Genomic DNA, 18751 nt, shown 5'->3' on the forward strand with positions numbered 1-18751 from the left:
TTTAATCATTCTCGCCAAGACGGTTATTCCACTTAAACTTACACGTGGGATGCAATCGAATGGTCTTTATTTTTTGAGGAAGTGTCCTGAGTGAAATGACCAGGAAGTATGTAAGCGGCAGCCTTGATGAGAACTGGCCGGATTCATTAAATGCTGAGGAAAGGTGCCTCAGTGCTTCCTCTTATCTTGAGGTCAAGGAAAAGTGGTTAGGAAAATATACAGGACGTAATCCAACTGCAGCCATGGAGCACCACCAGACACCATGTTGACCTCCTGACAGCTGCATGTAGCCGGTTTGATGTCAATCCTCCTGTTCGTAGTTAAAGAGTGCACAGATGTAATGCTTTGTGTGACCATATGAAATCATACTTTCAAATCTTGTTGAAAAAATGGCATTTGTGAATGAAGCTGAGGCAGGGGAGTCTCAAAAAAGAAACCCACACACAAATGCAGTGAAGGTCACACAAGATGAGGAGTTTATAAATGCAGATTCAACAATCTGTAGATGAATGTAACATCCACATGTGTTTTGGATGAAAATTGCAAATACATTTCGAAACATGTTTTCTATTACATTTATTTAAGATGTCAATGCATCAGAAACACATTTGTGAGCCCTATTTTTTTGTATGATATGACTATGATAACTTTTTTTCTGCATTGAAATTAGTGCTGGCGGTTTTAATTTCCCGTCTGATATACATTTTTCATACACCGTCAGGCCTGTTAGGCCTAGCCAGCCTAACAGGCAGGTAAATATATGGTTATGGTTATAAGTTTATAACACAACAATTAATAACCCACAACTAACTCTCTTTAACAGGGAAACACCACGGCACACAACAGTTTGTGACACATAAACAATTTGTAACACTAATAATTGTACATTTATAAAAGTACATCGTCGAACGGCATGCTGGGTACAGCTCGCTAGCTAGCCCGTTAGCCAGTCTGTTAACAGCTGGGAGAGGTTCCGTCGCTACAGTAACGTTACATTAAAGAACAGAAAAGAGTGTTGCAGGGTGAACAAAGAGAGACCGGAGATGCACCAATACAATGTGTGCCCAAGAGAGGAGCTGTGTCTGTTGTTTGGAAGTTTTTTTCGAGGCCGTCAACCAGTAACGTTAGCGCTAGTGAAACAGTGAAGCTAAAGGGTCAGACATCGCTTGAAGAGGCATTTGCTCGAGGCACTGCATATGACAAGAAAAGCAAGCGGTGGAGCGACATTATGAACGCAATAACAATCCACCTCTGCAAGGACATGGTCCCGCTACAGACAGTCGAGAAAGACGGGTTCAGAGCATTCAAGGTACGTCTTACGGGGGCGAAAATACTTCAGCCAGACTGCGATCCCAACATTATACGAACAACACCGAAGCAAGTACAGTCGCCCACTTTTCTACAACAGTGTAGGTCAGTTTATAGTATTTATACAACTATCTTAAAATTGTAAAACTTTAAGTTCTGTTTTTTACTACGTTGCAGTTTGTAAATAAAAATAGTTTACATTCTGCAACTGTTTCATGCATTCTGATTCCTTCATATATTGTAACATTTTGTGGGGCAAAGCAAACCCTCTAGTAATCAAAGCCTTTTTACATGATGACATTAAAATGTTTTTATATTCTATGTACTCCTGACAGTAGAGTAAGCCACAATAAACCTATATAAAAACACAGTCAAGGGAGAAAAAAACATACCGTGATATACCGTGAAACCAGAATCTTAAAGAATACCGTGATACAAATTTCTGGTCATACCACCCAGCACTAATTGAAATCTATTTTTGTAGAGAGAGACAATTAAGCAAATTGACCATGGACGCTCCAGCCATACACTAGGTTTACACCTAGTCTTGTTAATAAAATAGTCTATTTAAAGCCTTAAAACATTTATTTTTCTTCAATATTTCCCAAATATTGCACTGGAAGCATTTTTACTGTCTGCTACAGTGTTTTGATTGTGAATTTTGTAACAACTAGGTACAATTCAGCAGTGAGTGTTGACCAGGCGGCAACCTCAGGTCCTGCTGAGTGAAGCCAATGAGGAAGTGTCTTAAAACCTGCATTCTCTCTAATGTCCATCAGGGGGAGACTCCTCTGGTTGTATAGAAGTCTATGAGAAAATGACTGTACTTCTCTCTTGATTTATTACCTCAGTAAACATTGTAAACATGAGTTTATGGTCTCAATCTGTAGTTTCAAGTCTTCTTCAATACAGCATGATGTTCATGTAGTATATTATGGTCCATTAAGAGTCAAATAGACCATAAAGCAGGGTATGCTTTAGGGCGGGATTACTGTGATTGACAGGTCTCTGCTGCTACCAGAGAACATGCGGTGTCTCTACGTCACTCCTCCACATTCCAAACATGGCAACGGCCCTATTCGAAGATGGTGACTGCGAAATCGCCTAACATGAGGCTTCAAAACATCAGTCCACAAACCAATGACGTCATTTAAATATACATCTTTTTGTGTGCATGCATTAATACTAAGACTGATCTGACCCTCTAGTCTGTGGTCTGCACACATGCACATGCACGGACGTTACCCTCACTCCGTCTTTGTCCCCTCCTGCAGGCTAGGAGGAGTCATAGCGGCCTACAAGATAGTTCCAGATGAGATTGATGAAATCAAGGTATGTGTCGTCGCTTCAAGCTCACTAGCAATCAAATCACTCCCAGTTTTAGAGACACATAGCAATGTGAGGTCAAGACTGGACTTTGCACTCTTTCCCACTGGCACTCCAAAAAGTTTGAATCTGTCATAGAAGAAGACGCAATCGAGATACCGAATGAAAACCGTGGCACATTCCACATCACATACTCCCTGAATCTTTTTCCTTTTGACTGTCTTATTAGCGGTTCCAGTGCCCATCTGTCTATCATCCAACATTTAGCCACCCATGATCCTTCACTTCAATGCTGTTCTAGCTACTGAATACAGTGAGGATATGATCCTGAATGAAAGTGTCTTTATCCACTGCAGCTGCCCGCTGGGCCCATAGCATTCCAGGTCAAGAGGATGCATGGTGTAGTTGTGAACCGTGTGTGTTTACATGTGCACAGGAAACTCTTCTGGAGTGGTGCGATGAACAGCAGCTGAATCTCATTCTCACTACCGGAGGAACCGGATTTGCACCACGAGATGTTACACCTGAGGTACAAACACACAGAGCCACCGACTGCAACGTTTCAAAGTGAAAATAATAATAAAATAAAACTGTAAACATGGCAGTGGTTACACTTGTATTTTTAATGCGACTTTTGTGATGGGGAGCGCCAGATCGGAAGTCAGCCGTGTCTGCATATGTGTGTCCGCTCTTGACACTTCAGTGCGACCAGCCTGATCAGATAGTGACTGGATATATTCCGTGGTCAAAGGAGCGGCTGTAAAACGCTGGATAAATATTTCATGTCCTATAAATTCTTCACAAAAAAGGTCCCCCGTTATTTTTGCTGATCACTCTTCCTCCCTGCAGTATTAGTAGAGGGTTTTTTTCCAAATTGAAAAATAGCCATCAGCGAAGCTCCAGTAATTCAGCGCTAAACCCACTTTCCCATACATTCAGTGATTTTGATGTCTGAACTAGAGGCCGGGTGTTTTGTGTTGCAGGCCACCAGAGAGGTGATAGAGCGAGAGGCTCCAGGTATGGCTCTCGCCATGCTGATGGGATCACTCAACGTTACACCGCTAGGCATGCTTTCCAGGTGAAGACTTGATATTTTCACCACTACTGTTCACCGTCAGTCAGTTAAGACATGCTGTCTGCACCGGGATGTGCGGCGCTAAATCTGCTAATCTGTTCAATTCTAACCAGATTAGTGTGCGCGGTATCCTCTCCTGCTCTAATCTGCTTCCTACTTGCATTGTCTCTCCAGGCCAGTGTGTGGTATCCGTGGTAAGACCCTGATCATCAACCTGCCAGGGAGCAAGAAGGGCTCTCAGGTGGGATTCTGTCCTTATCTGAACTCTGCTAGAACCCTATACATGCTTACTCATGTAATGTATGTCTGCTTGCTAGCTATTATGAGAATCTGTAGCCGATGATGATGCGTTTTGACTAGATTTGAAACAGGTGCATACAATTTTTTGCTGTTTTTACTATTACATTAACTTTGAAATATAATGTAATTTGTCAAGTCTTTGTCATTTGAAAATGGCATTGGTGAAGAAAGCATACTGACTAGTGAAAGACTTTAAACTAAGTTTAGGACTTGACTTGAGATTTACTTGGGACTTGGGGCAAAACCATAGACATAGAACAGAAGTAGAACGGACATTCCCATTTCTATCAACGTTGCAGGGTGGTCAGAGCGACAGCCATTTCATAGCGGGCTAACTTCCACACAAATCGATCTGTGTGTGTGTGTGTGTGTGTGCGTGCGCGCGCATGCGTGTGTGTGTGTGTGTACGCGTGTGCGTACATGTATGAGTTTGTGTGCATGTAGTCCCGCCATGCAGGCAGTTCTCTCTATAAATACGTAAGTAATAAAGAAAGTGTGAATTGGCTTTTACAGCCGTTGATTGGGCTCTGGAACTACCTCCGCTTCCGGTTCAGCGATGCAGCAACACTCGTTAAGGCCCCACTGAAATTGTCATTGTCATCATAACAACTAACAACAACCACCATTTTCTTTTGACTTCGTCAAATGACCATGGCAAAAGTTCAATGTCTGTTGTTCTCCTGTTCTATTTATTTGTACATACTGTAATACCCCAATTTCCGTGACCCAAAAGTTATTAGAATAAAAAAAGAGTAATTTAACCACTGTGTGGCAGTGATTTGATATGTCATCATAGCTATACAGTAGCCCTTTCCTGACAAAATATAGAGGATAGCTCCATTTCAGAGGGTTTTTGCAACATTAACTTAACTTTTTTGTTTAAAGCTGGCTGCTGTTTTCAGTGAAAAAGCTCTGAAAACCGTCCGGCATCAAATGTTACCAATGTACTGATAAACACAGTTAGTTTTAAGTAAGAAAGGACGGGGTTACTACAATCAATCCAGTGTTTGAAAGTGGAGTTTAACTTGCTCGTCGTGTTGTTTTCTCCAGGAGTGCTTTCAGTTCATCCTGCCTGCTCTGCCTCACGCCATTGACCTGCTGCGCGAGGCCACTGTCAGGGTGAAGTCCACTCACGCCGCCCTGGAGCAGCTGCCCTCCCCTTCCCCTCTACTGGCCAACACGCACATCGACGCGCACATCAACACGCACACCATGGAGCGCGGCACCCAGTGCGAGGATGAGGAGGACGAGGACGACGAGGAGGAGGACAGGAGGCGGGGTCCACATGTGCACAACCACCACCACCACCACCATCACCAGCATGGCTCCTCCCACATCACCGCAGCTGCCATTGCTGCCAAGGTAAACCAGTCGCCATGGACGCTGCTGCTGCTGGAGACTTGATAGATGAAACTTTAATGATCCCTGTGGGGAAATTGGGTCATTGCAGCAGCAGGGTACTGTACTACAGTCAACTGCTGCTCAAGTGCTATTGGCTGCTGGAAGACTACAAAAATATCACTTATTAGCATTAAAGGAAATAGGCAGCAAGGCATTTCAGAAAACTGAAACATCTTTTTTTTTCCACTATGATAAAAAGAAATTCTTGTCTGGGTCAAGCTGAGGAAAGTTGCTGAATGAATGGAAAGTAATCCAACTTCAAACAGACAGTGAGACTATGTTTAAAGCTGGTTTTTAAATCTGTATCTGAATATCTTGTCTGGATAAAGCAGAACACGTGTGACCATGTTCTTCAAAACAATTTAAAATCAAGTCACATAAAGCATGTTAAAAAAAGTAACAGCAAACCCCCCCTTGGCAAACGTGGGGCCACAACGATGTGCAACACAAGGTTCCAGCAGTTGATTGACAGAGTCGTGAAAATGTTGTCGTAATCTTTTATTAGCCGTAATTAAAATGTAAATGATAATAAGACATAGGCCTATTTAAAGGTGGAGTCTGTGATTCTAATCCAATACAATTCTTGTCAAATTCAGTGAATATCTCCTCACGGTTCTATTCATACACAGCCCTGGCTCCCTACATGTAAAACAAACAATGTGACTCAGACTTAGGCACTATGGCTGTACTAAATGTCTTTTCTTTTTTTTTTTACATTCAAAGCTTCTATTGGGTTTATGAATAAAGCTTTGAATGTCTGTTAATACAGGTGCGAGCCTCTCTCTGTGTGAGTGGGAGGGCTACCAGTTTTAGACCGCAGTGAAAATGTTTGAAAGCCTTAATGCCAACAAATGTGGATTAAAGCAGAATATTTCATTAGATAAAAACATGTTGGGAATTTTGGTAATGATTACATCTGTCTTTTTTTGATAGTAATAAGTGTGCGTGTTTGGCTTTGTTATTGCGATAGCTGTGGCCGAAGGCATTATGTTTTCGGGTTGTCCGTCCGTCCATCCGGTGCATTGTCATGAACACAATATCTCAGGAATGCCAAGACGTAATTTCTTTAAATTTGGCACAGGGACTCAAGGATGAAATGACTAGATTTTGGTGATCAAACTGTGGTTTGACTCGAACATAGTTGAACCATGTCATGTGGTTTTCTACACTTTAAGAACCAATATTACTGGGACCACTCCAGAAAAGTGATGATGAACATTTAATATCCAGGAATTCACATGATAGACACCACTGACTATCCCTGCAACAATCTGGCCACAATTAAGCAAATTGACCATGGACGCTCCAGCCATACACTAGGTTTACACCTAGTGTTGTTAATAAAATAGTCTATTTAAAGCCTTAAAACATATTTATTTTTCTTCAATATTTCCCAAATATTGCACTGGAAGCATTTTTACTGTCTGCTACAGTGTTTTGACTGTGAATTTTGTAACAACTAGGTACAATTCAGCAGTGAGTGTTGACCAGGCGGCAACCTCAGGTCCTGCTGAGTGAAGCCAATGAGGAAGTGTCTTAAAACCTGCATTCTCTCTAATGTCCATCAGGGGGAGACTCCTCTGGTTGTATAGAAGTCTATGAGAAAATGACTGTACTTCTCTCTTGATTTATTACCTCAGTAAACATTGTAAACATGAGTTTATGGTCTCAATCTGTAGTTTCAAGTCTTCTTCAATACAGCATGATGTTCATGTAGTAAATTATGGTCCATTAAGAGTCAAATAGACCATAAAGCAGGGTATGCTTTAGGGCGGGATTACTGTGATTGACAGGTCTCTGCTGCTACCAGAGAACATGCGGTGTCTCTACGTCACTCCTCCACATTCCAAACATGGCAACGGCCCTATTCGAAGATGGTGACTGCGAAATCGCCTAACATGAGGCTTCAAAACATCAGTCTACAAACCAATGACGTCACCATGACTACGTCCACTTCTTATAAACAGTCTATGATGTTGACACTCATTCCTACTTTCAGCTTGTGCAACAGGCTGCAGTTGTCAATGCAAAGGCCCATGGCGATGTATTTATCCAGATAATGTATCAAGATACAGATGGCGTACTCTCACAATTCCAAATACTTGATTATATTTAATGTGCGTCTGCTAAAAAAAAAAAAGCTAAATGTGGACCATAACGTGGGAACCTTTAGCACTCAAGTTTGGTTAATATTGAGAAGTATGCCGATGGAGCAGCTGTTACAGGAAAATGTCCACTTTTTGTGATGTCATTCATTAACCAGATTGAAGCACTCCATTTCATCTCATTCACCTGTCTGTCTATGGGGACATGTGTCTGTCTGTCTATGTTTGTGTTTGTGAATGTGTGTGTGTGTCCATCAGACGAGCCATGCTGCAGTCATGGCTAAGGGCGGTCCCTACCTCTTCGGCAACACGCCTGCCCCGCCCACTCATTTCACCTGCTCCTGTACCCATGATCAGCAGGTGAGACACTCCCACACACCCCTCCTCGCCCTGTCATTGGTCACTTCATCGTGTCTTTCAGGTACACACTGCCTGGCCCTGTTCTTCACACATGTATAACCGTTCTTTGAATCTGCCTTTCTCTGAATTGCTTTAAATGTATCTGGAGCATTCGGCAAAAAAGGCTTTAATGATCCCGTTGTACACTACCTGCCCAGCAACAGCAGACGGGCAAAGCTAGACACTAGAAAGTTGAACATTCGGCATTTAAAGAGACAGATATAATTTCTTTCAAGAGTTGATGGAGACCAAAAAAGAGCGAGAGGGAGAGTGAAAATGTATTAGTTTACGGTGGATACAAACATGTTTGCTGGATGTGTAAAGAGACAACTGTTTGCTCACACAATATCATAACAACGCTATAAGGTGAAAATATGTAAACAATATTGTAGCTGCTTGTTTCTGCCACCCCCAGGTGGCCAAAAAGTTAATACAGCTTTACGAAGAAAAGAACCAATCCAAAATTTGTTTGGGATACTATTATTTATCAAACTATTCATGTTAGTAAAATGTTTCTTTACACACTGAAATGTAAAAAATGTACTTCAGAAGTAGAAAGTCCATACACTTGCTTAAGGAAAGATACAGAAGGTTCCAGTTTTGAATGAACTGGTATGCAGCTGCAGTAGAGCAGCTAGCCATGGTGTCATGCCAGCCTGTCACAGGCGCAATCACATGATCAGCTCACAGTCAACCATGGTTCTCTGCTCATGTTGCCTTTAAGAAAAACAAGTAAATCTTCCAGCTGCTGTTATATATATTTCAGGTAGCTAGATAAGAATTGATTATTTTAGCCAGCTAACGTTTAACCATCGTTTATAAAAGCAGTTTGTAGGTGTGATGGCTATTTACTTTCCAACCTGGGTAAAAAGGGTTTTATGTATCTTAAGAATAATTGGACAAATATTGTGTCCTTTTTTGTGGTCACCTGGGCAATTCATTGATGAGAACAGAGACAATCAAACCATCCATTTATCCCTGGTACATGTTTGATCTAAATATGCTGCACTTTAGCATACATGATCAGATTGATTTCCAATTTCTCCCTGTTTGACCAGTGGTTGAACCTGATGTAGCTCTTAAACAAATAGACCTGTGTGAATCAGCTAGTATTGATATAAATGGTTATTTCCTTCTCAAAGGTGGTTTTGCATGATTCTTACCTTACCTTTCAGGCCGCTCTTGGTTTCAGTGAATTCCAGCTGGTATGAAAAATCTATTTGCCGATAGGTTATTTATCACAGTGACCATTTAAGCCCTGTTCACTTCTGACTTTTTAGTCCTCCATAAAATTTGAAAAATTCCAGAAGTTCTGTATGTTCTTAATCCACCACAAATGCCATGTACCCGTGATTCCAGCTCAAATGACCCGCTACATTTTTTCCACACACTGAGATTTAAAACTCTTTGTATTTCCCTCTTTTGTTCTGAATAATGGAGGCTACAGTGACATTATATTAATAAGAGCTTCGATTGTATTTTGGGTCCCGTTGAAAACCCATTGAAAGAAAGAATAAGTTCAAATGCTATCTGGAGATAATCCTTCGGTCAGGGATTCGGTCGGTAAATTGAAGTGAAACAGACTTTGTTTACCCCACATGTGAATGTGCCAAATCACAGGAAGTCCACAGTCCCTAGTTGCTTCTAAACAAATGCCAAAGTGCTGAAGCAGCGATCCTGTAAGGAAAGATGGATGATTCGGTGTCTATGTTCTCGTAACTTTTGGAGGAAGTTTGTTAAGTTGAATGGGACATGAAAAAAAAGTAACCTGAATGAAATTGAAAGATAAAGCAGTCCTCTATTTGATTTAGTTGCAGCAAATGTTAAATTAATACGAGTTTTATTTTTTTTGCTTCACCAGATTAGTTTGTGTAGTTTGCATTCCCTAAAACCAAACACCAACACAAACTCTTTGACTTAGCATTAAGTGCGTGTGTGCGTGTGTGCGTGTGTGCGTGTGTGTGTGTGTGTGTGTGTGTGTGTGTGTGTGTGTGTATATGTAGATCCCGGACTCTATCATTTCTCGAGGCGTTCAGGTGCTTCCTCGAGATTCCGCCTCTTTAAGCTCCACCCCTTCCGAGTCACCACGGGCAACACAGGCCACCTCCCGCCTTTCCACCGCCTCATGCCCGACACCCAAGGTACACGTATGCTTTCATACACACACACACACACACACACACACACACACACACACACACACACACACACACACAAATGAGCACTAAGAAATAAGAATCTCTGAAAAAAGTCTTTCAACCATAAAGAAATGTATATTAAAAAAACTATTTGCACTTTGCATGAAATTTTAAGTTTGCTTTTTCATATATGCTTTTCAAGACTCCTATGTAAATAACATTTGTATGCTATCTCAGCAGTTCCCAATAAAAAACAAGCCGATTAAGTACAGTTCATGCATGATTAGAGTTTTTGCTTATTTCTTTTTTAATGCTTTCATCACTTATTATGACAAACTCCCAGTAAAGATGAAGTTGCCAATTTGAATTCCTAGCTTTAAAAAAAAGAAGAAAAAAAAAAGATTTATTTTGGATTGTTTCGAGAGTTGTTTGGTCCCACTAAAACCACTAAGATCCCTTACCAAATGGTATAAGTGTTGAGGATGAGCAAAATAAATGTGACCCCTAATCCTGTCTCACTTTGGCTTTCAAATATTCATGTCAGACCAAACTGAAAAGTTCGTAGTCGGACGTGACTGTCGGCCTTTCCCTCCCAGGGATGGACTACCCATAGGTTAAAAGTCTCCGGGCCTCGTGTGCTGTTTGGAGTTGAATGGGAGTGAATGAGACTGTTTGACAAAACTGAAATGTAAATATCTTCAGTTGTGGTACATTCACGTAAAATTTGTCCCAATTGATATCAAGCGATTGGATATGGGGGGAAAAATGGAGGAACTTTTTGTTAAAGGTCATATTTAAATGACTACAAACTATCATATGATAGATAGTGGCCTTTATTTACCTCAAATGCAAAGAGATTCAGGCTTTGATTTATGCAACAAGCTTTTAGGCCTTTATTTGAAGGCCTCATTTTGTTTTTTCCTTTTATGTAAATACTGATTATTACATCATTTTTTAGTAACAACTGTTTTCCCATCTGCCACCATTTTAATTAGGTTTTAATCACCAGATCTGAAGAATTGCAACCTTCAGTGCGTGGACTACCGTTCCTTTTCCTTTGTAGGCTTTTATTTTGAAACATGAGCACAGGAGGCATTGTCTTTCATTGAAGATAAACTTAAAAGTAGAGATTGGAATTAATTAGGGAATGAAAACAGTATTTCTGTGTAAAGGAGAAACAAACTTTTCTCAAAGAGCAGCAGAGTGGTGAGTAGGACATGACTCGGTTGGCATTAGTGCTGAGTTTACCAAGTTAATCAAACTTGGTAAACAGGAATTTCCACCAATCCTCAGTGATTTTTAATTGTCCTTTATTGTTGACCGGCCTTTTTTTGTTAGTACCGGACATGTCTATTATTTGAATTCTGGCTTTATTCAAGAATTTACCTTTTTTCTTTATGTGTATTCAATGGCAACCACGGTTCTTAACATTTAAATCAAGACAAAGAGACAACTCAAGAAAAAGTGTTGAAAATGTTAATAAAAGCAGTAAACAAGTATGATATATGCAGAAGGTAAACTGTCATCACAGGTTTTACAAACTGTTTTGATAACGCTGCGCTAGGAAAGGAACTTCCACAGCAGATGTGGACAACACCCCGGCAGATATTCTGTGTGTGATTTAAGGAACAGAATTGGACTGATACATCAGTCAAACCCGGCTTGAACGTCTCAGCTGGAATTCATGTTACTTATGTATCCATGTCCTGTGTCTTAAACGTTATTAATAGAACTGTCCTGTTATGGAGGAGAGGCATTGAAATCATCCCTTCCTTACATTTGCATCAAACAATGACCAAATATAGAATAACTGTCCTGTCTCTCTGCAGGTTCAGTCACGATGTGGCAGTAATGAGAACATTCTGAGAGCCAGTAAGTTCAGTGTGTGTGTGTGTGTGTGTGTGTGTGTGCGTGTGCGTGTGCGCGTGCGTGCGTGCGCCTCATTAACATGCCAGCCTTGCAACAGTAACTTACATCTCTGTGTTTAAATGTTTACACTTTGTGGTATTGTTTATAGTAACATATTCTCCACTCGTGTGTGTGTGTGTGTGTGTGTGTGTGTGTGTGTGTGTGTGTGTGTGTGTGTGTGTGTGTGTGTGTGTGTGTGTGTGTGTGTGTGTAGGCCACAGTGCGGTGGACATCAGCAAGGTGGCACGTCGTCATCGCATGTCTCCGTTCCCGTTGACGTCAATGGACAAAGCCTTCATCACAGTTCTAGAGATGACACCTATTCTGGGAATTGAAGTCATTAACTACAGAGGTGAGTCCTCAGAGTGTGTGTGTGTACTGTAGGTATGTGCGTTCTGTTCAGTTTTATGCACAAGATATTATTGCATTGTCATGTTTGTTGTTGGTAATAATAAAGTGTGCACTAAAACCGACATGGCTCGGCTCATCTCTGCAGACGGTTTGGGTCGAGTGCTCGCTCAGGACATCTATGCCAAAGACAACCTTCCTCCATTCCCTGCTTCCGTTAAAGACGGCTACGCTGTACGAGGTGAGACCACTGATGCCCACCACACAACGTCCGATAAACACTACGTCAGGGGACACGGCTGTTTAGCAGGATCTATGAGAATGCCATTCAAATTGACCTGACATCTGCATTTACATGCTTTCACTTCTTGGCATTGAGTAAATTTGACTGTTACACTGTTCTGTATGTAAGCTGTCCTCTTTGCTGCCACTTAAATATTAAAACATCTATTGCCGTGGTCTAATTTCATGGATCCCACGTTCCACCATGTGACCCATCCTGTCCAGGCCTCCACCACTTGATTCAAAAACGTCATCTTTCCTACACCAACCTCCCTTACCACAAGTTCCCCGTAAACTGACCCGTACTGCTCTGCAAGCTCTGAACTGAACATAAACTGGACTTGTTTGAACCTAAATTGTGTCCTAATTGATATCAAGGGTTTGGCAATGCTTGGAAAATTGAAAAACTAAATTTCATTTTGTGAGAATTTTCTTATGTTTAAATAACTGAAAACTCTCATATTATAGTGGCCTTTATTTACCTTAAATGCAAAGACATACAGGCTTTTATTTATGCAACAAGCTTTTAGGTCCTTATTTCACATTTTTTCCTGTCTATGTACTAATTATTCTATCATATTTTAGTAACAAGCCTCCCTGTTTTCCCATCTGATACCATTTTAATTTGCTGTTAATGCAAACTCAAAACTTTCAACAGCACTAATTCCATCAATACAAAACAATACAACAGATGTATGTCTCACTCACCAGGGAACTGACCTTAAACTGGACATCAATCAGTGTACTTTTTGCCCGTTGGGTTACTTGGTATGCTGGGCGACTGAACTGTCATATCATGTGTTTTCACTGTACATATTTTCACATTCATGCGTAGGGATAAGGGTGCGTTTCTTTATCAATACTCTCATCATTTGTTTTTCATAAATAAATAATTGTTTTTTTATTTCTTTTTTTAGAAAAAAATAAATTGAGAAAAGGATTAGAATGTATTCATTCACACAGACAGCTTTTGTTTAACAACTTGCTGTTATCCAAGCCAGCGCTCTGTGCTTGTGTACACATACCGACAGCGGATGACGGAGCAGATTGAAATATCTCTTCTCTTCAGGTTTATGCCGTGTTTATGCTTCATGAACAGGTGTATTTATATAGTGTTGGCTTTTTACTGCACTTACTGTACAGTAACAAGCGTAGTTGTCACAGTAATCTTCACCTCCTCTGGTTCACTTCACTGTCTCCACATGGCCACACTGCTCTGCTGTCGGCTGACTTCCCTAAACAATTACCACCGACACAATAACAAAGTATCTTATCTTGTATTTTCTGTAATGAACCTAATCAACATGGTTGTCGTTGACCCGTAGCTGCCGACGGCCCCGGAGATCGCTTCATCATGGGAGAATCACAGGCCGGACAACAGGTCAGCTATTAATACTCTATTGGTAGTGTTACAGTCCAGAGTAATACAACCTAGTACCGTTGGTGCGCATTAGCCGTACAGGTACCAGCACTGTAGTAGTAACAATCACTACTGTTAGCACTTCTGAGTACTAACAGCACGGTGAGTAAACACTGCTGAAACAAATACACTGTGATAATAAGGGTGCTGCTGAAATGATGAGAGCGTCTGTGTGATTTAATAAACACACTCTCAGCCCGTCACATCACCAGTTTCATGGCCGTGAAACAGCTGAGCCAATCGTGGCAAAGCATGACAACAATGACTCGACAAACGGAGAGTCTATATTAAAAGATGACATGTTAAAAGTCTGGTCATATCATCCCAGTGGTGTTGCCAATCATCTTTTGAAACGCATTCATGATTCAATGTGCGCGTGTGCAGCCCACACACACAGTGATGCCAGGTCAGGTGATGAGGGTGACGACCGGGGCTCCGATTCCTTGCGGAGCCGACGCCGTGGTCCAGGTGGAGGACACGGAGCTGCTGAGGGAGTCTGAGGATGTGAGTACACGAGTGAGGGTGTTACCTTGAGTGCTGTCTAGTTTTACCGTATACGAGTTGTTGTCCGCAGGCATGGCAATTGAGTCTGGCTTATTTCAGGGCACAGAGGAGCTGGAGGTGAGGATTATGGTCCAGGCCCGGCCCGGACAGGACATCAGGTAAAAACAGCACAATGTGCGAAAGGAATTAAGTGAAGGCTATTGACTTTTAGCCTGATTCGACTGTCGATTCTCACAGTGGGAACGTTGCAGTGTCGGAAAATGTGTCTGAAACAAAGGATCATTCTATTCTGGCTCCATGGGGGTGCTGAATGTCCGATTTTACATAGATCTGCTTGGTATCTCCCAATAAATCACGATGTATAGCTATTTTGGTCTGAATATCATCCTATTAATAATATCTTATCATAAAATTAGAAAAAGTAATGTGCTTTTCAATCAGCCGTTTTAGTGTGTTTGAATAATTTACGGCACCATCAGAGCGGCATCTTGTCCATAGCCTCAGAAAGGATCAAATAACAACAGCATGAGGCTACTGTTTCAAAACCAAAGAATACATCGATTAATCAGAGCGAAATGTATTTTGAATTTATGAAGATTCTTTGTCAGATCAGCATGCTGGAGGCACTTAGACAAAGCTGTTTGTCTATCAATTTCTTCCGCTCCGATTCAGTACTACGGACAGCGCCGCCCCATACATATCACTGACAGAGCTGTTCCCTTGTGGCGCCGGGGCTGGCAAAGAGGGGAAAACGCGTCCCGTTATGAAATAATTTCTTACTCAAAGTCAAGAAAAAGTATTGTATTATTGGGTGTTTCAGCTCTTTTGTTTGGTGTGGAAGAGATGAAAGTCAATGTCCCGAATGACAATGTGAATCAATGGCAAAAAAAACACACTGTGTAAATTTTAAGTGGTAATTTAAAGCTGCATCAGAAAGCCACTAGCTTATTATGATGTAACGTGTTTGTGTGTGTGTCTGCACAGGCCCATAGGTCATGACATCAGGCGAGGGGAGTGTGTGTTGGCCAAAGGGACACACATGGGCCCGTCAGAGATCGGCCTGCTGGCTACAGTGGGAGTGACCGAGGTCAGCGTGCACAAGTTCCCCGTGGTGGCCGTCATGTCCACCGGAAACGAGGTACGCATACATGAACGACTCGGGAATATTCGGGCTTGGCTTTAAAATCTTTGTATTTACAGTTTTTGGGGATTCTTGTGTGTGTGTGTGTGTGTGTGTGTGTGTGTGTGTGTGTGTGTGTGTGTGTGTGTGTGTGTGTGTGTGTGTGTGTGTGTAGCTGTTAAATCCAGAGGATGACCTCCACCCAGGGAAAATCCGAGACTCCAACCGCTCCACCCTGCTGTCCACCATCCAGGAGCACGGATATCCCACCATCAACCTGGGCATCGTTGGAGACAAGTAAGAGCCTTATAGGTTTACACAAAAATACAGCGCAGACTACATTTGATCGAGAGCTTTGCTGCCAGTCCTTTTGACCAAAAAAATAAATAATCAAAATCAACTCAGGAAATGTATGTGAAAGTATACAATAAAAAAAAAAACACAGTTTGCAGCTTGCAAAAGTACTCAGCCTGCAGCATTTGGGTGTATAATTTCATTCATCACCTTTTGGTTATAGAGATACATTGAATACATTTGTTCTCATTTCATTCCAGTTTCCAGTCAGCACATTCTCAGGCAGCTCAAAACAACTGAAGCATTGTCAATAAGCTATTGGAGAAGTAGTTTTTACTCCTGGGCTAAACTGAAGAAGTTAATGCTCTGTCCCTGGTGAACAGGCACTCTGGGAAATGTAGGAAGACACAAACTGCAGCAGACTGAAGATGAGGCATGTCAAAAAGAAAACTGCTACAAATTCAAAACCTTTTTTTAACATTTCAACAAAATAATGAATAATACAACTAATAAGAAGTACTTATGAGTACTCATTTGATGTTGCACTTAATTAAGCAGTGGGAATTGCAAGAGTGAAAAAGAATAGTCTGAATTTGACACGGCAGTACGAGTCCCTAGTATGGATCAAGCTTCAGAAAAACATGGATCCTTCACTTCCCACAGTGCCACTTGATTGTGTCTTTTGGTCAGAACCTTCTTGGCCTGGTGAACACCCACTGTCAAGTTCCACATCTCCAGTTTGTAGTGCAGGCTTTCCGTTAATGATGTGGCTTCCCCTCACAGCCACAGAAGAGTTACACAGCAGTGTCCATAGGCAGCATAGTAGGACTCCCCATTAAGTCGTAAATTGAGGATCCTCTGTCGTTGCAGCCCTGATGACCTGCTGTCAGCTCTCCATGAGGGAATCAGTCGCGCCGATGTCATCATCACTTCAGGGGGTGTGTCCATGGGAGAGAAGGTAACTGTCTCACCTCTGACCCGTCTCCTCTAACTTACTGAATAATTCACAGACTCGACAACCTTTCTTGAACTATGTGCTTGTTTGCCGACTGTTTATCCTCCAGGTTAGTTTTTCTGCTCTAACAACATCTGAAAGCAGCACTGTCTCACAGTTAATTCAGCTTCTACAGTGTTCTCAATCTGTGTTTGTGTGTCTCATCAGGACTACCTCAAACAGGTGCTGGATATTGACCTTCATGCTCAGATCCACTTTGGACGAGTCTTCATGAAGCCAGGGTGAGATGGGGGAGAGGGGTGGAGGAGTCTGGAATAAAATAAAAATGGGGGAAAGATGATTTTACATGCAAACTCATTTTCTCATTGACTCACTCACTGTTCCTGTGAGTCATGCTGCTGATTGTGCTGCTGCGTCCTCTAGCAATGCTAATCCTCCTACCTCTGCTACAAGAGAGCTGCAAGGATGAAGTATTTTGGAAGTCCAACAGGAAGTTAGCATCACACTGGTTCCCTCTATAGAAAGCCAATGGGATTTTTCCCTTGGATTTTGGATTATTGCAGAAAATAATCTCTGCGGCAAACAAATGTTTATGATACTTACACGTTTTGTTACGCAAGATTGTCTTCCCAAATCAACACCACTTTTATGAGTTTTTTAAGCATAAATGCAATCGGCAGAAATATAAAGCTAACATTAGGCTATATAGGAACTACACATGACTTCACGTCACCATCACCAAGCTAAAGGAGGACTAGTGATCTGGTGATGACGTTTAGTCGTCTCATTTAGACTTTTGTTAGCAGCATTTTTTAAGAAAAATAAAATCATCTAATTTGACAAGAGGGGTATTTATTTTATATTGTAAAACAAAACTTTTCTTCAGGTATCTAACCAAAAGCACACAAAAACACAAGTGCAAAAATGCTGACTCATTTCTGGGTTTTAAGAGTCATTCCTGCACCACTCTATACAGTTTCTACTACTACTACTACTACTATTGCAACAGTGCAAACAATTGTTTGTAAGTATAAAGTGCATGGCACTGTTTTGTCACTGCCACAATCAGGAAGAAAACGCAAGCTATCACCTGCTGCTGAGAGAAAATTGGTCAGGAGGGTGAAGAGTCAACCGAGAACCACCAAAAAGCAGATCTGCCAAGAATTAGAAGCTGCTGGAACACAGGTGTCAGTGTCCACAGTCAAGCGTGTTTTGCATCTCCATGGACTGAGAGGCTGCCGTGCAAGAAGGAAGCCCTTACTCCAAAAGCGGCACCTTAAGGCTCGACTGAAGTTTGCTGCTGATCACATGGACAAAGATAAGACCTTCTGGAGGAAAGTTCTGTGGTCAGACGAAACAAAAATCGAGCTGTTTGGCCACAATGCCCAGCAATATGTTTGGAGGAGAAAAGGTGAGGCCTTTAACCCCAAGAACACCATGCCTACCGTCAAGCACGGTGGTGGTAGTATTATGCTGTGGGGCTGTTTTGCTGCCAATGGAACTGGTGCTTTACAGAGAGTAAATGGGATAATGAAGAAGGAGGATTACCTTCAAATTCTTCAAGATAACCTAAAATCATCAGCCCGAAGGTTAGGTCTTGGCCGCAGTTGGGTGTTCCAACAGGACAATGACCCCAAACGCACATCAAAAGTGGTAATGGAATGGCTAAATCAGGCTAGAATTAGGGTTTTAGAATGGCCTTCCCAAAGTCCTGACTTAAATCCCATTGAGAACATGTGGACAATGCTGAAGAAACAAGTCCATGTCAGAAAGCCATCAAATTTAACTGAACTGCACCAATTCTGTCAAGAGGAGTGGTCAAAGATTCAACGAGAAGCTTGCCAGAAGCTTGTGGATGGCTACCAAAA

The 18751-nt window shown here is 41.7% G+C and overlaps 1 protein-coding gene across 3 annotated transcripts in view; it reads left to right on the forward strand.

The window, feature by feature from the left end:
- Nucleotides 1–18751, forward strand: part of gphna (gephyrin a) — a 38259-nt gene that overhangs the window by 7967 nt on the left and 11541 nt on the right. For 2 of the 3 annotated variants that reach the window (XM_068717747.1, XM_068717745.1), the window contains exons 3-19: nucleotides 2583–2640; nucleotides 3071–3163; nucleotides 3618–3712; nucleotides 3884–3950; nucleotides 5060–5371; nucleotides 7774–7875; nucleotides 9918–10055; nucleotides 11882–11924; nucleotides 12175–12312; nucleotides 12457–12549; nucleotides 13916–13971; nucleotides 14395–14514; nucleotides 14614–14672; nucleotides 15499–15652; nucleotides 15810–15931; nucleotides 16799–16886; nucleotides 17091–17164. In XM_068717747.1, the coding sequence (XP_068573848.1) occupies nucleotides 2583–2640; nucleotides 3071–3163; nucleotides 3618–3712; nucleotides 3884–3950; nucleotides 5060–5371; nucleotides 7774–7875; nucleotides 9918–10055; nucleotides 11882–11924; nucleotides 12175–12312; nucleotides 12457–12549; nucleotides 13916–13971; nucleotides 14395–14514; nucleotides 14614–14672; nucleotides 15499–15652; nucleotides 15810–15931; nucleotides 16799–16886; nucleotides 17091–17164 (1812 nt within the window). The remainder of the gene's footprint in view (nucleotides 1–2582; nucleotides 2641–3070; nucleotides 3164–3617; nucleotides 3713–3883; nucleotides 3951–5059; nucleotides 5372–7773; nucleotides 7876–9917; nucleotides 10056–11881; nucleotides 11925–12174; nucleotides 12313–12456; nucleotides 12550–13915; nucleotides 13972–14394; nucleotides 14515–14613; nucleotides 14673–15498; nucleotides 15653–15809; nucleotides 15932–16798; nucleotides 16887–17090; nucleotides 17165–18751) is intronic. The other variant, XM_068717746.1, reaches the window with a different exon arrangement.

The sequence above is a fragment of the Cebidichthys violaceus genome, unplaced genomic scaffold, assembly GCF_023349555.1.
Source record: "Cebidichthys violaceus isolate CVI_PGR_0920_01 unplaced genomic scaffold, fCebVio1.0.p SCAF_22, whole genome shotgun sequence".
Taxonomy (NCBI): domain Eukaryota; kingdom Metazoa; phylum Chordata; class Actinopteri; order Perciformes; family Stichaeidae; genus Cebidichthys; species Cebidichthys violaceus.